The sequence below is a fragment of the Tympanuchus pallidicinctus genome, unplaced genomic scaffold, assembly GCF_026119805.1.
Source record: "Tympanuchus pallidicinctus isolate F22 unplaced genomic scaffold, pur_lepc_1.0 scaffold4, whole genome shotgun sequence".
Classification (NCBI taxonomy): Eukaryota; Metazoa; Chordata; class Aves; order Galliformes; family Phasianidae; genus Tympanuchus; species Tympanuchus pallidicinctus.
In genome coordinates this window covers 2,131,057-2,145,770 of record NW_026294758.1, presented here as the reverse complement: position 1 = coordinate 2,145,770, position 14,714 = coordinate 2,131,057, and the positions used below count along the sequence as shown (strand labels likewise).

The 14,714-nt window shown below is 40.4% G+C and overlaps 1 protein-coding gene across 6 annotated transcripts in view; it reads left to right on the top strand.

Annotated features, from left to right (window-relative positions):
- The window catches only part of SEMA6A (semaphorin 6A), a 112,665-nt gene that overhangs the window by 60,035 nt on the left and 37,916 nt on the right, over positions 1-14,714 (top strand). For all 6 annotated transcript variants that reach the window (XM_052701355.1, XM_052701358.1, XM_052701359.1 and 3 more), the window contains exons 5-12: positions 432-494; positions 1,333-1,434; positions 3,523-3,613; positions 6,170-6,289; positions 7,276-7,364; positions 8,244-8,461; positions 11,574-11,705; positions 14,397-14,552. In XM_052701355.1, the coding sequence (XP_052557315.1) occupies positions 432-494; positions 1,333-1,434; positions 3,523-3,613; positions 6,170-6,289; positions 7,276-7,364; positions 8,244-8,461; positions 11,574-11,705; positions 14,397-14,552 (971 nt within the window). The remainder of the gene's footprint in view (positions 1-431; positions 495-1,332; positions 1,435-3,522; positions 3,614-6,169; positions 6,290-7,275; positions 7,365-8,243; positions 8,462-11,573; positions 11,706-14,396; positions 14,553-14,714) is intronic.

Genomic DNA, 14,714 nt, shown 5'->3' with positions numbered 1-14,714 from the left:
ATAATTTCTTTGCTAACGTGAAATGTCCTGGAATAGATACTCCACTTAGATTCCAATCAGGATATACAGTCCATAAATGTTTATTTTGATTTGTGCAATAGTATTAAATTAAAAGAAAAGAGCATCTAGTGTTTTTGGAAAAGTACTTATAAGTTTTAGCCTATTGCAAAATTCAGTTGCCTTAGGATTTAAAAGAAGAAAAATAAAAGGGAGAGGTTTCTGGTTTAATGAATAGATAGCAACACAAAATTAAGTGAATGGTTCACATCACTGATCTTTCATTGTTACGGCAAATTAATCACGGAGAAAGGGTGCAGAATGGTTTTAATGAGTACATGTTCAACAGCTAGTCTCCCCCAGGGGACTTCTACTTCTGAAATCAAATGCAACAACCTCTGGGCTCTAATTGATTTCTTTCTTGATCCTTGCAGAAACTGACGTGGAAATCTAGACAAGCTGATGTAGACACATGCAGAATGAAGGGAAAACATAAGGTAGGCAATTTTCATTTCTTTTGCATCTGCCACTTTAGTTTAGTTGCTTCACTACTATCTCAGGCTGCTGTCTGTGATGTGGAAAGGATCATGCCATTCACTTCTTCGCTAGTAATTGCTTTTTCCATCACCCCAGTGAAGGCTTTAATTTGCAAAAAAATAGTTTACTTTTAATGTGATAAAGCATTACGGCAGGAGGCACAGCAACATCCCAAAAAGCTTAGAGCACTGGAGGTTTTGAACATCATGCTATGTGTAGTGTTTTAGGTTAACACCATCTCAAGAGCTAAGTGCTGTGGTCCATCCTCCTGTAGGGGCTTACAGAAAAGTTTATATGACATGTCAGTGTGTATAGAGGGAGGACTGTTTCTCACACTAGTCTTCCCTTAGTGTAACACACAACTAATATGCGTGAGGTCAGAGTTAGATGTTGATTCTGATTCTTCGTAGAGCTTCCCCTGCTTGTTCCAGCTGCTTCATGCAGATACACTGAGACTGTTTTACAGCAGCACAGGTGAGATGATCAGATTTTTCACTCCTGAGGAAAGCAACAGTGTTCAAACAAAATTCTAAGTGAACAGCAAAATCTGAACTGCAACATGGAAATCATATCCTCAGTTCTTTGTAATCATTTTTAACCACCAGAATAGAAATAAATTGCATCTCACTCATTGTCAATAAAACACAGTTGAAATAAAGCCTAGAATGTCACAGTAACTTCCAGCCAATTTCATTTTAGACAGTGAAAATTTCATTTGACAGTGAAAGATCACATTGAAAAAATAAAACCAGACACCCAAGTAGAGTAACTTAAATACTTTCTGTTGTCTTTCTTCAGGATGAATGTCATAATTTCATTAAGGTTCTCCTAAAAAGAAACGAAGATACTCTGTTTATCTGTGGAACAAATGCATTCAACCCTTCTTGCAGGAACTACAAGGTATGTGATCTGTTAGTGAGATTTCATTTGTGACCTTTCCTTCTGTTGGATTTATTGTGACAGTGCTGGCACAGCATGAAGTGTGTTGTTCAGCAGTACATCTTTCAACTCCGTAGCCCATCTATTCAAATATTTCCCATTTTTTTAGGCTTGCAGCAATCCTATGTCATACAGCCTTCATCAGCGGATGTCTTTGGAGTAGCTGTGAAATTAGTTCAGTTAGGCCTTGGTATCTGGGCTCTGCTTTTTCAGGCACTGCAATATCCCACAGGTTATTTCTTATCCTTCAGGAAAAAGAAAATTCAACTTCACTAGTGCTGCTTCTGACAAAACCACAGCAGAGAATTCTTATTCTCTTCAGTGCTGTCAAAGTGAAAAACAGTATAAAGACATTAACACTGAGGAAATCAGCTTCCGTAGTAGTATGAATGCTGTTTCTGCAGTGCTGATTTACTTTGTTTAGCCACTGTATTGTCTATAGTCTAGGAAGTGCATTGGAGAAGTTCAGCATAGTCTTTTATTTCAGTCTCTAGAGGAAGAATCAGATTTATTCATGTATGAGCTTGCATCACGCATCTGGTACAGGTAGCTGATGTTCTTGAAACCTCTGTCTCTCTTCTTCTTCCTCTCCTTGCATCTTGCTCCTAATGTGCAACTAGGTTTCCTGGCTTCAGTGTGATATTCAGTTTTATTGTTTCATTTTACTGTTTCATGGCCCCTGCTCAAGCTGCTTTTGCTAGAAAGCTGACTTTTAACACAAATGCAGATTTCGTTGGCATAAATGGCTCTCCTGACCCCTGCTGCAGGTGTTTCATTCCTCATGACACATGGCCCCTTCAGGATTCCTCACCTGTCACTGAGCTGCCTCGTACCCAGGCAGTCAGAGGAAGTCACCTTGACATCTCCTCAGGCTTTTCCTCTATTACTGGGTTACATAGAGAGATCACTAAAGTTGTGCCTAACAGAGAACAGGGCTATCCTTCCACGCACAAAGTAGAAGTGTAGACCAGCCTGCGGTACAAGGCTCAGTATAGGGAAGGCTGCACAGAACTGCATTTCCCCTCCCTATCATCTGTAGTGTTTTCCATCCTCAAGGAAGCACAACTAATTCCCTTCACAATGGATTTGAACAGAAAAGGCACATGACAGAAAACGAATGCTGACAGATCATCCACCAGAGGACTTAGGTGCTGTAACATTCAACCTAGAAGCTGGTGGGAGTAGCTGATGCTGCCAGATGGGTTATTTTTCATGCTCTGTGAATCTGTACTGTGTGTGGTTCGCATAGCGTGAGCTCATCATGTTCCTTGACTATGCTAGGGAGATGTTTATTCCCAAAATACTGCTGTATAAGAATCTTAAGCAGGTAAGAGCTGTACCTTTCCCACAAAGCTTGCTAAACCCTCTTGAACTTACTGTAAGGTTGATCTGTGTATTTGTATAATTACCAGTGCTTGGGGTGAATTTGTCTCCCAGGAGTTACACTTAAGCCTTAGATTTTACAATTTCTGCACAGATTAATTCTTGCCTGATGGTAAGAGGATTTCTCCATAACACAGCCTCAACTGATGCTTGGAGGGCATCCTTCTGAATATGAAGAGGCACTGCTTTTGTGACTAGACCAGAAGAATCTCCGGACTTTGGGGGGAGAAATGCACACACACATAATTGTCCTAGTGTTGTTTCTTCTGACTGCTATGGCTTGCAGTCTTTTGCTGTGTATAAAAGCACTTCTGTTGGATCACTGTTGAGGATATATTTTGAACCCATGCCAGAACCACAGACCACGTAGCCTGCTGCAGTTCAACAGGAAGCTTGTGTGTAGATAAAATATTGACTGAAGACTTTTGTAAAATGTGTGTAAAAAGTGAGAGTGATTAGGCCTGAGAGAGTGCCTGACTTACTGGATGCACATTGTTCAGCCTGATTTTGTTTAACGCTGTGTTTTTTGTCGTGTCCTTCATTCATAGCCAGGAGGGCAGTTGCAGAAAGGGCTTTGCTCCCTGCCCAGAAATGAAGCTACAATTAACCTGGTCCTGGGTAAGAAGTCTTGCTCCCGTATCTGAGGAGCTCCCTTTTGTTTTTCAGGTGGATACACTGGAGTTCCTGGGTGATGAGTTCAGTGGAATGGCCAGGTGCCCCTACGATGCAAAGCATGCCAACGTTGCATTGTTTGCGGGTAAAGAAGAATGACTGAAATAATCTCTTTTGCTTTCCTTCCTGCAGCCCAGGCTTGCCATTGAGTCCAAATGCCAAGGTAGCAGATAGGGAGTGGATAATGACTAAAAATAAGGGCCATAAGGAACTCACACGCACAGGAAGCCTTGCCTTGTCTGGGACTGGCTTCACTACCAAAAACAGCATTGCGTGAAGCCTCAGTTTCTTGGTTCGGTATTTCAGTATTTCCTGGAGTCATAATAATACAATGCCAGACGAGAGTGAGGCACCATTTCTGACTGCATCCTGCTTCTGTGAAGGGCAGGGGCAGGGCTTATGTGAACTTTGATGAGGAAGAGACAGGATATGCTGTTTAACAACTCTAAAGTTACTTCTATTAGTGCAAACCATTCTGATCTTCTCTTACATTCGGCTGTAAAATTAGATGATAAAGATAATACAGAAGCCACCTGTGATAATGTCACAGTCCTATTCAGTAGGTGTACTGCAAGCAGGGCTTGGGTACCTGGAAGTACTTTAGCAATTCCTCCCAAAATGTTGAGGTGTAGGAGTTTGAACATACGGAGCCACTAAAGATCATGTCCATGGCATAACTGCTGCATTAGCTGCTACTGCATTTGAGCTGGCATGGTCTGCTTTACAAAGGAGAGATTTTATAGCTGGTTGTAAAAAAATTATTTGCTCCCTCTATGGTGTGTAGTGGGTCCGTTTGTTTTAAAGCAATGGTGGTCATGATGATGGTGATACTGTGTAGTTTCTTAATTGCAGTCGGAAGATCATAAAACTAGAAATCCTTTGATTATAGGTGATTTGTAACCCACAGAGAAAGAGGCACACCTTCAAAACAAGATGCATCCCAAGTGTCTCAGATTGCTGTCTTTGGGGCAGTCTGAGTCAGCTGTCAGGCATGCCTTATTCACTACATTGGCCAGAAAAGGCATTTATAACCAATGTAATGCAAACATTTATCTACATGCAGCTGAACCGGGTGAGATGAGTCCCATCTCTGTGGCTGTAGAAGTCCTCACATTATTTGAAAATAGTATTTTTAATAGAAATAAATTCTCTGGCTCTTAGGATGATTCAGTCTGAAAATGGTAGTGTCACAATAAATTCTTACCGATTATACCCTGTAAGTCTCCTAGCTTCATAAAATTGGTTTGATACAGCATACATACTGATCTGTGTGATAACTTTTCAGAGTGCAGAGGAACGCTGCTTCAGAGCAGTTTAGGGCACAAATCCAGCTCATCTGAGTCTGCTGGGAACGCTTACAAGAATATGGCTCTTCTTGCAGCTTGTAGCTATTTTAGCTGATATGTGTGAATTGTAATTAGTCACATGGTCTCCTGCAACTTGTTAGAAAAAAAATAAATGTGTGATTGTATTAACATGAGTTCAGACATCCACAGCTAAACAATTCAGCTTTTTATACTATTTTAAATTGTTTTTAGTATCTGCCTTTATTTCCTTTTTTTTCCAAGTCCTGCTAAAAAAAAAAAAAAAAAAAAAAAAGGCTGTTATTAAATGATGATTGGAATTGCAGGGTGAGAACAAGCAGAAAAGTCCTGCTAGCAAAAACCAGTCATGATTTTTAAATCCCAAGCTGAAATTGAACATTGACTGTAGGTGCAGTGAGAAGAGCTTCTTATCACAAGGGACTCTCTGCACATGCAGTAAGCACCATCAAGGCCCCAGGAAACCTTAGATGTGTGCTGTTCTGATATTCTGTAGACACAACAGAGATTCAAGCTGCTGGCCTCATGCCCTGGCACTTGTTCTCCTACCAGCCGCCATGGTTCCAAGGCCTGCCTTGTAAGGGGAAACAGTACCAGGTTATCATGACCTGTGAACAGTTCTGACCATCAGTATCAATTTAAACTGCAGATAAAGCTCATGCATTTACCTTCAGATAGTTTTGCATCTTATGATTGTCCTTGGGGTTCCAGTCTGTAGTCCCCTTCTTACCATTAGTCCTCCAGCATTGTTTAAGAGAGAGAAATTGATAAATCGTGTTGAAATGACCTAAGACACCATTTTAGAAGAGAAACGTGGACAGGCAGTCCTACTTCATTTCATCATATCTCTGCTTTGCCTTAGCTCCCTGCACACCACTGAATTTTTAACTAGTGATCTTTGGCCCAGAAGTACTCACAGAGTGAAAAACTCAAATAAGTGAGAGTTAGCTGGCAATCCCCAAGACCTGTCTGCTTTTCTCTCCTGGTTAAAACTAATTTCTGTTGAGGTTTCTCCATATTTATTTTGCTCACATGCACAGACGGAATTTATGAGCACTGAGCTAGAGACATTTGTGGATAAATTGGATAGGGCAGATTAGTATGTCTTAGCTAAGCTGGTGAAGAGCTGCTTCATGAGGTTTCTTCTCCCACAACACACCTCTGTTTAAAAATTTATGTTCAATCCCATTTACCTATTTGGATTCTTTCACGTCAGTTTTCTTAAAGAAGATTCTCGTTTGATTACTGAGCAAAAGTAATTATTCCTGTCAAGTACTCCTGTCACTCCCCACCCTGTTTCTTCTTTTCTTCCTCCCCAGAGGGAAAGCTGTATTCTGCCACAGTGACTGACTTCCTAGCAATAGATGCAGTCATATACCGGAGCCTTGGAGAAAGCCCAACTCTGCGGACAGTGAAACATGACTCAAAGTGGTTGAAAGGTAGATAAACAAAACAAAACAAGGAAAAGCTGCATCTCTGATGACAGTCCTGGATTCCTGAAAGAGGAGCTAAATAGCATCTCTTACACTGATCTGTTTATCTGTTTTTCCTCTTCTCCCCACCCCAAGCTATCGGACTTGACATAAAATGAGAGCGTAGTAGACCTGAATATAGTCTAAAGAGCTTTCCAAGCTGAAGTCATCAATTTACAGCTGTTGGATGCAAAGGCTGGAATTTTCAGGGCTCAGTGTGCTTGGTGTACTCAGACTGTGTCTGCAGCACTCCCTTCCCTGGCAGCATATTAGGTACCAGTCTGGGCTTCGTGAAGGATGAAGAACTTGAGCTGCAACATTAAGATTTGTCAGTGAAAAATAAAATTATAGGAATATTGCACAAAGCCTTCCTTTTATATTCCCTAGGTACTGTGCAGCTGCCATTGAATTAGGCAATGTGTGCTCTAAATGCCCTCATTGTTAAGAATGGTGCTGTTTAGCTTCACGTAGGCGTTATGAATAGTTAACATTTAGAGTGATCTTAACAGTGAGTAAAGCCATAGTTTGAAGGCTTTTTCTGCATGCAGAAATGTTTTGCCAGGTGTTGACATTAGCAGTCCCACTTTGCTTGTTGCTGCAGACATGTATGAGCAGAAACACTAACATGGCTTGTTCCTTCCACGTACAGCCTGCAGGCCATAAAGAGCTGTGTTTGAAGACCCAGGCATGCACTACACACTGCCTCTTCTCCTTTCTTTCCCCACCATGCTGTGCAGATGTGCAGTGGCAAACACTTGACAGCCTTGTAGAAGTTTTCTGCAGGCTGGCCCCCAATGGTGCTGCCAAGCAGGAGCTCCTCTCAGTTCTGCAAACTAGACAGGCTTGCCTCACGTGGGGTTTAAATTTTCAGCACTTAATGTGAATGCTTCTTTCTGCACACATAGTGCTTGCATGCTATATGCTGCACATGGAATGTCTTGTCTTTTTCCTAGAACCATACTTTGTCCAGGCAGTGGACTACGGCAATTATATTTACTTCTTCTTCCGGGAAATAGCAGTGGAGTACAACAGCATGGGAAAGGTAAGGGTGAAAACATTGCCTCAGATGACTTAGTGACATTCAGGAGGAGAAAAACATATGCTATTCTTGGACTGGTGCTATTAGGAATGACCTTGAAATGAAAACCATAAATCATGATGACAGGGTCATCATTTTGAGAAGTTTCCTATTGCTCAAGCCAAAAGGTGGGCAGGAGTGAAACATCACACTGTCTTGAAAGGAAACAGGGTGGTTTCTGGCAGTGGTGACTTAGGCTGGAATCTCTTTTCCCAGTCATAAAAAGCACAAGGCAAATGTGCTACCTTCAGTGTGCTTTAAAATGGCTTCTAAAGCAAGGCAGTATTTGTCTTTAAGAAATCTGAATTTGAGTAATCGAAGGGAGAAATTTTGTGGTCTGCCATTCTTCAAAAAATAATTAAACATTTACTGCATTTTTGTGAATTTCACAATAGGTTTCTGACTAAGCAGTCAGAAAAACTGACCAAGGTCAGAAAGGTGAAGGGGAGGAATAAAAGCCCAGCAAGATTTGCATAGCTTTTAAGTGCTGAAAATACCAGAGTCGGAGCAGGCAGTGTGGGTTGCAGAGACTGTGAATATAAAATGTGCTATTGTTTGGGGAAATAGAAAGCTAAGCAGTCTGCATGGAAATGAGTTTTATTTGGGTTGAGAACAGATCTCTTGAAGGATTTATGGCTGTGTATTAAATGCCACAGCCTTATCATTTATAACATGCTGTTCCAAAGCTGAATTTTCTCAGTTTCTTATTGCCACAGATTATGGAAACATGGGATTAAATTAAGCACCTTGCTGTGTCGTTTCAAATGTTTCAAATGCAGAATTCCTACAGTCTTTGAGTTAAACATTTCATTTTCTCTAATATTCTTGCTATACTGCTTCCAGGTAGTTTTCCCGAGGGTGGCTCAGGTTTGCAAAAATGATATGGGAGGATCTCAGAGAGTGCTGGAAAAACAGTGGACTTCCTTCCTCAAGGCTCGTTTGAACTGCTCAGTTCCGGGTGATTCACACTTCTACTTCAACATACTGCAGGCAGTTACAGATGTTATCCATTTCAATGGCCGGGATGTTGTTTTAGCAACCTTCTCCACTCCATATAACAGGTAATAGGAGCAATAATCTTTTGTTTCCTTTACGTTTTGCTTTTCATTGCAGTTTCTTCTTACTCTATAAAGATCCAAGAAGCGATTGCTCATACAATGTAATTATTATGTACCATGCACTTACCAATAGTTTGTGTTTCATTTTAAGATACCTTGGCATTGCTTACTACATTTTATATCTGATAATTTAGAACAGCTTTCAAACATTTACTATCTGGACGTGTTCCTTGGACATTTTCTTTATGTGAGAATAATTCAGACCAGCTGCCAAGAAGTTTTGCAGAGTGTAAGTCTCAGAATGTTAATACAAAGAGAAAATACAGTTTTCCTTTCTTGCGAAGAGAGGACTGGGTCTGTCTCATTTGTAGCCTATTTCTCTGTGTTTCGTGCATCTCTATTGGCTCTTGTGTTCTCCCCTGGGAAAGCCACGGACCTCAGCCTTGTTGCAGGCTGCAGAGGAAGTTCTCCAGATCAGAACAGGAGAAGCAGAGGCAGGATAGAGCTTCAAAGTGTGTCAATTCCTTCTCTGATAATTTATTTTCACAGAAGGATGTCTTGAACTCCTCACGCTTAGCCAGCCAGTCTTATTAGTTTTTACCTCCCTGGAGCTGCACCCGTGATGTTTTTTTTGAGAGCAAGAGGGAAGGAGGAGCTCTGCTAAACAAAAAGACTATTCGTTTTGCTCAGCACATCAGCATGTCTTCATTGACACTCAGGAGTCCCAAACTTGCTTAAGCAGAGCCGTAACACAGCAAAGAAGTACCAGGGAGGGGAGTAATTCCTCAAGCACCTGTGTTTCATTGTACATGTGGTTTCCAAATGCTTCAGTTCACATGTTAAGAATTTATTGCTGTTATACATTATATGTGTTTCTCCAGAAGTTATTATGGTAGTAACTATCTTAATTATCAAGGTCTCATGGAGAAGTTAGAAAAGCATTCATAGTCTAATTAAAAGATATATTGCTGATTCACAGGGTAATGCTTGAGCTGAAAGGGGAATTTTATTGCTGAAATTCATCTAGTTTTACTGCACACTTGCCACCTTTTGTCAAAGCCTGGCCATAGTAAGATCATGCACAAAGCTGAATTCAAATGAGAGTAAGCCTAGCCCTCCATTTTTTAATCACTTCTCTTGACATGAAAATAATGGGAACTTCAAGAGAAAAATTAAGTCACAGGGAATAAAATTTTAAATTAAGATGATCTCTTCTTATGCAAAATGTCCTAATAAAAACAAGCAAATGGAGAATCAGCAGCAGCAAATATACTGTATCCTGAGATTACCTATAAATTGGGATGTCTTTCTACTCCGCTAGTATTTCCTGTGGTGTGTCATGAACAATCATTTACTTTAAATCCTGTGTTTTAGAATCTAAGTACATGGTTCTAAAATCAAGATCCTATTTATGGGCACCATTTTTTGCCAGGCATTGGAGGTGACAGAAAGGCACATAGCCTTGGGGGCATCTCAAAAACAGACCTACCTCTGACATGGACACCTCTCTCTCATTCATTCCTCCTTCTCTGAGGAAAAGCTTCAGCACATGCCTTTCATCTCTGGAACAAGAACATCCTCCTAAAGTGATCTGGAAAAGATCCCACAATTCAATCTGATATCAGCCAGGGTGGGAGCTGGTGATGGCTTGTAGTTAGCGCATAAGAAATTGCTTGGCTGTGACCCACAGTCCTCCATCCACATTGTTTAATGGTGCCGTGGACTTGCTAATTGCCATCCCCCGTAGAAAAGGATGTTGCAGCCTTCTCAGTAGTGATCCCTCCATCACTTTGAAATGTGTTGAGGACAGTTCTCTGCACATCTAAGTACTAACCCCTGTTTTTGAGTTAGTGCTAAATTCACAATATGCAAGACCTATCTGAAGTGGGAGTTGCTGTGCCTTAGGATGTGGTCCTGTTTGCAGCCAAGTACACCCCCAACTGACCCTTACATCAAAATACAAGTGGCTGCCTCTCCTTATAACTATCACTGTTTAGTATCACGTTAGTGAGAAGGTTTGAAGCAAGTTTCCTTCCATATAAGCACCCAGCCTGTGGAGATCGAAGTTGTACTATTATTGTCTCCCTACCTGTTGTTTCGTTCAGTAATAAGCATTTCAGAATCTCTTAATATTCAAACAATCGTTTCCTTATCAATTTTTGCACCCTTATAAGTTTAACTTTATTCTCTGAAACAGTATTACAGTTCCTACGTTTTCTCTTTGGTAGGTAATAGCCTACTAGCTAAAAGCAGGATTGAAAGACTTCAGCCAGTTAGGTTCATGCTATTTATCTGATAAAATCAAGCAGAAAAATCAGACATGAATACAGTAGTTAATGTGTAAAAAATGAAAGGTGGATAAATGAATAATTCATGCTTCCAAGTGAGTGACCATGGGAAAATCCTAAGCTTTTCAGAAAGTAAGTAGGTAAGGTTGTAATTATGTTTAGACAATGCTACCATGCGCTTGCTTGCAAATTTACAACTTTATCATCTAAAAATACAATTGTGTTTGCTTCTACAAGCTCTTTACACCTCACTGAGTGATTGAGTTAAGCAAATTGCTGAGCACAGTTAACTTCTTTCCACTGGGAAAACCTGATGGAGATGAGGCTATAAGAGGATGGAGTAATAATGTGGAAATGCAAATGACACAGTGCAGTGCACTTCCAGTTTGATCAGCTCCAACTTCTGATCTGCCTACAAGGTACTTTTGAGGCATGACAGGGACTGTGAGAATTCATACTGAGAAAATGTTGTGACTTACAAGAACTTAAATTTCCAAATAATGGGCTTTCAATGAGAATAGCTGCTACTCCTCATGCATTACCATTCATACACAGAGTTTTCCAGATTCTGTTCCCTTTTCAAGATTACTGCAATTAATTGTCTCTATAGAGGCTTTGAAACAAATTGTGCTGGCAGGAGCTGTCTGCTGATTGGTACATTTCAGTCTTTTCCATGGAGCTGGCTTTTCCTGTCAATACTCAGAGGTTACAGAGTTCAGAATTGAGTAGCCTGTGACAGCAAGACTTCTATACAGCATGTTTTTCTCTCAAGATTTTATGCATAACTGCAGAGTGAGTAACAATTTCTGGGAAATATCACTTTGCAGCATCCCTGGCTCTGCAGTCTGTGCCTATGACATGCTTGACATTGCCAGTGTATTCACTGGGAGATTCAAGGAGCAAAAGTCTCCAGACTCCACATGGACACCGGTTCCTGATGAAAGAGTGCCCAAACCCAGGTATGCCTTATGTGTAGTAATATTGTTCTGCTGCTGCATGCAGAGTCTTTGACAATCTGAATAGCCTTTTAAAGTACAGATATGGATGAAGATACATATAGTGGAAGTGAAATATCAGTTAAATTGCATTTGTACAGAAGTGAGAATTTTCCCACTAAAACCAGATTTGTGTAATGTAAAGCAAGCCAGATTTAGATGCACTTGGTCAGAATAAAAGCCGTTGAATAGTGGTACAAGTTACCTGTTGCATACTGGTTCAGTAAAGAGTGTATCTCATAGAAAAGCTGCACTAATTCTGGTCTAACATACAATTTACTTGACACAGAAAATGTATCTGGTTTGGGAGGACAGGAGTAGGAGGAGCAGCATTCCATTAGAATGGAGACTTGTTTTATCTCATTCCTTCTGAGCTGTTTTTCCAATTTCACTTCTCTCCTGTTTGCATGTAGATCTATTTTTACACTCTCTTCGTATTTCCTACGTGCATCCTTTTTGTTAGTTATTATTGACAGCCCTTTGTTAACCTATTTTCACCAGTGGCATTTTGCTCTGAGAATATGATGTAAATAAATAGATGAAATTAACTTAGAGTAGTGCTACCACTTTACTATATGTTTTATATCATCTATGATGTCTTTCATGAATTTAAAAAAAATCTAAAGCTTTGTGGTGTCAAGTAGGCTTCTACATAAGTCCAGATTTGGCCCATCGTGTTCGAGATTTGTCAAGTATACTGTCCCTGTGCTGTGCTTATTCTGGGGCTGTCAGTCAGGAGAAGAACCTGCAAGTGCCTGAAAAAGTCTCATCAGTTCTGTCTGTTTTCTCATCAGACTGTCTGTTTTCAGTCTGAACCCTAGAAAGGCACCTGCCCACATTGGTTTTCTTCTCCTTTTTGCAGTTCTTCAATAACTCACTGACTTGATGGTCTTCTTTGTCAGAGCAAGATGGCTTGAGAATTCTAAGGTCATTTACCTGAAAATGGTAGTCCTGCATAAAATATTGGCAAGGAAGAAGGACAAGGACAAAGAATAATGCTCCTTCTTGTCAATGGAAAGGGAAAAGTGAAAGTTTGTGAAACAGTCCAATGGCATGCTAACAGCTGAAGATGGGATAGTGCTGCTTCTTTTAAGTCAGTAGGAGATAATGTGAACTGAATGAGTGAAATGTTTAATACAGTGCTTGGCCATCAGTCTGCTAAATAAAATAATCATTACTTGTAATTCATGTTGAAATTCAGAAGAGAGGCAAAAGATGACTCTGAAATAGGGTCATTTCTGTTTGGATATCTTAAGATGATGCAGAAACATTAATGCTCTTGTTGATCCTAACATTTCTCAGAGACATGCTGGAAAATTTCAGGGGCCTTGCTTCCCTTTTTTGCTGAGATGAAGAGGAGGGTTTACTCAATTTTATGTTTACTCAACTGAGCCACTCTTGAGATTAAAATAGGGTTAATCCAATCATATGATTAGGATTTAGGAAGAAATAAGCCTCTAGATTAGATATGGAGAAAGTCTAGGCACTGTGGTGCCAGAAAGCATATGCTGCTCCCTAGAGAATTTCACCTATTGAATCAGTGCCTTTGCAAGGACCTAGTGATGACCTTGATTTATCCTCTATTGTAAATTCTATATGTAGTTACAAAATAATCAGAATATTTTGGACCTGGCAAGCACACAGAACAGTGGAAGACTAAAGGCACTGACGAAGTTAGTCCCTTCCTACCCACATAACGTTCAGTTACCTAAGGTTTGAACATTTATCTAAATCTGAGTGGCAGATATGTTCAAGATAGCATTACTCCATTGATGTCAATGGCTCTACCCACTTTAGATCAGATGAAGATTGAACTCTGCAGAGTGTTTACACACGGATGACCCATCTTTGGTCTTTTCATCTCACAGCGATTCAAAGGCTGAGGTCCAGGAAATTAGATCAAATGAAATTGGAGAAAATAATCCACAAAATCTTAATAATGGGCAAAAGAATTATGAGGCTTACCTGTTGAGGCAGGAAGGTTAAGTTAGCTCGAAGAGGAGGGCAGGTTTTAGGAATGCAGCAACTAGATCTGCATTTAAATTGACCAAAATGACTCAACAGTGTCTCAGTGGAAGTCCTTCATGTGCTCAAACACTTAAGTTCTCTTGTCCAGACCTACTTAAAGGATAAAACCGATGCTCACATGGGTGTTTGCTGGGTTTTGTTCTTCAAGACCTCTTTCTACCAGACAATATTGCAGGCAGCATCCTTCCACCCATTTTATAAAAGCAATTTCTCTCTGTATGCTAAAGACTAATTTTATTTTATGGAAGAACAGTCAGGTAGGCAAGATACAGATCAGAGAACATCTATGCCAGTGAACAGCATCAAGTCAAATACAAACAAACAGTAGCTAGGCTCCATGTGAGTGAATAAACTAAAATCCATGTGTTTCAAACTCCTGCTAAAAAAGTGTGTTTGTGCTTTTAGGTACATCTTGGAAGTACCTTTGAGTGGCAGTTAGAGCAGGGTCTGGGGTTTCCCTGAGGGTCAGAACAAGCCCAACATACTTCTCAATCCTTCATTTAAACGCTTGCACTCTATGCAATGCACTCTATGATTTCACTGAGGGTGTCATGACAGTTGTTACAGAAAGGAGATTTACACATGTATCAAGCAAGTGTTCTCACTTTACATTCTTGTTTTATTTAGACCAGGTTGTTGTGCTGGTTCTACATCATTAGAAAAATACTCATCCTCTAGTGAGTTCCCAGATGATACTCTGAACTTCATCAAAACACACCCACTGATGGATGAGGCTGTACCTTCCATTGTCAATCGACCCTGGTTCCTGAGAACGATGGTCAGGTAAGTACCACCAAATGGACTCTTCCTCCAGTTGTGGCTGTCAGGTTATGCTAATGGTCTTGTTTACAATACTCTCAAATGCTGTAGACACCCATGGTATGCTGGGCATGACTCCAGATAGGAAAGATGGTAGTGCTGAGCAGATGCTGTAGAACTCCCTGA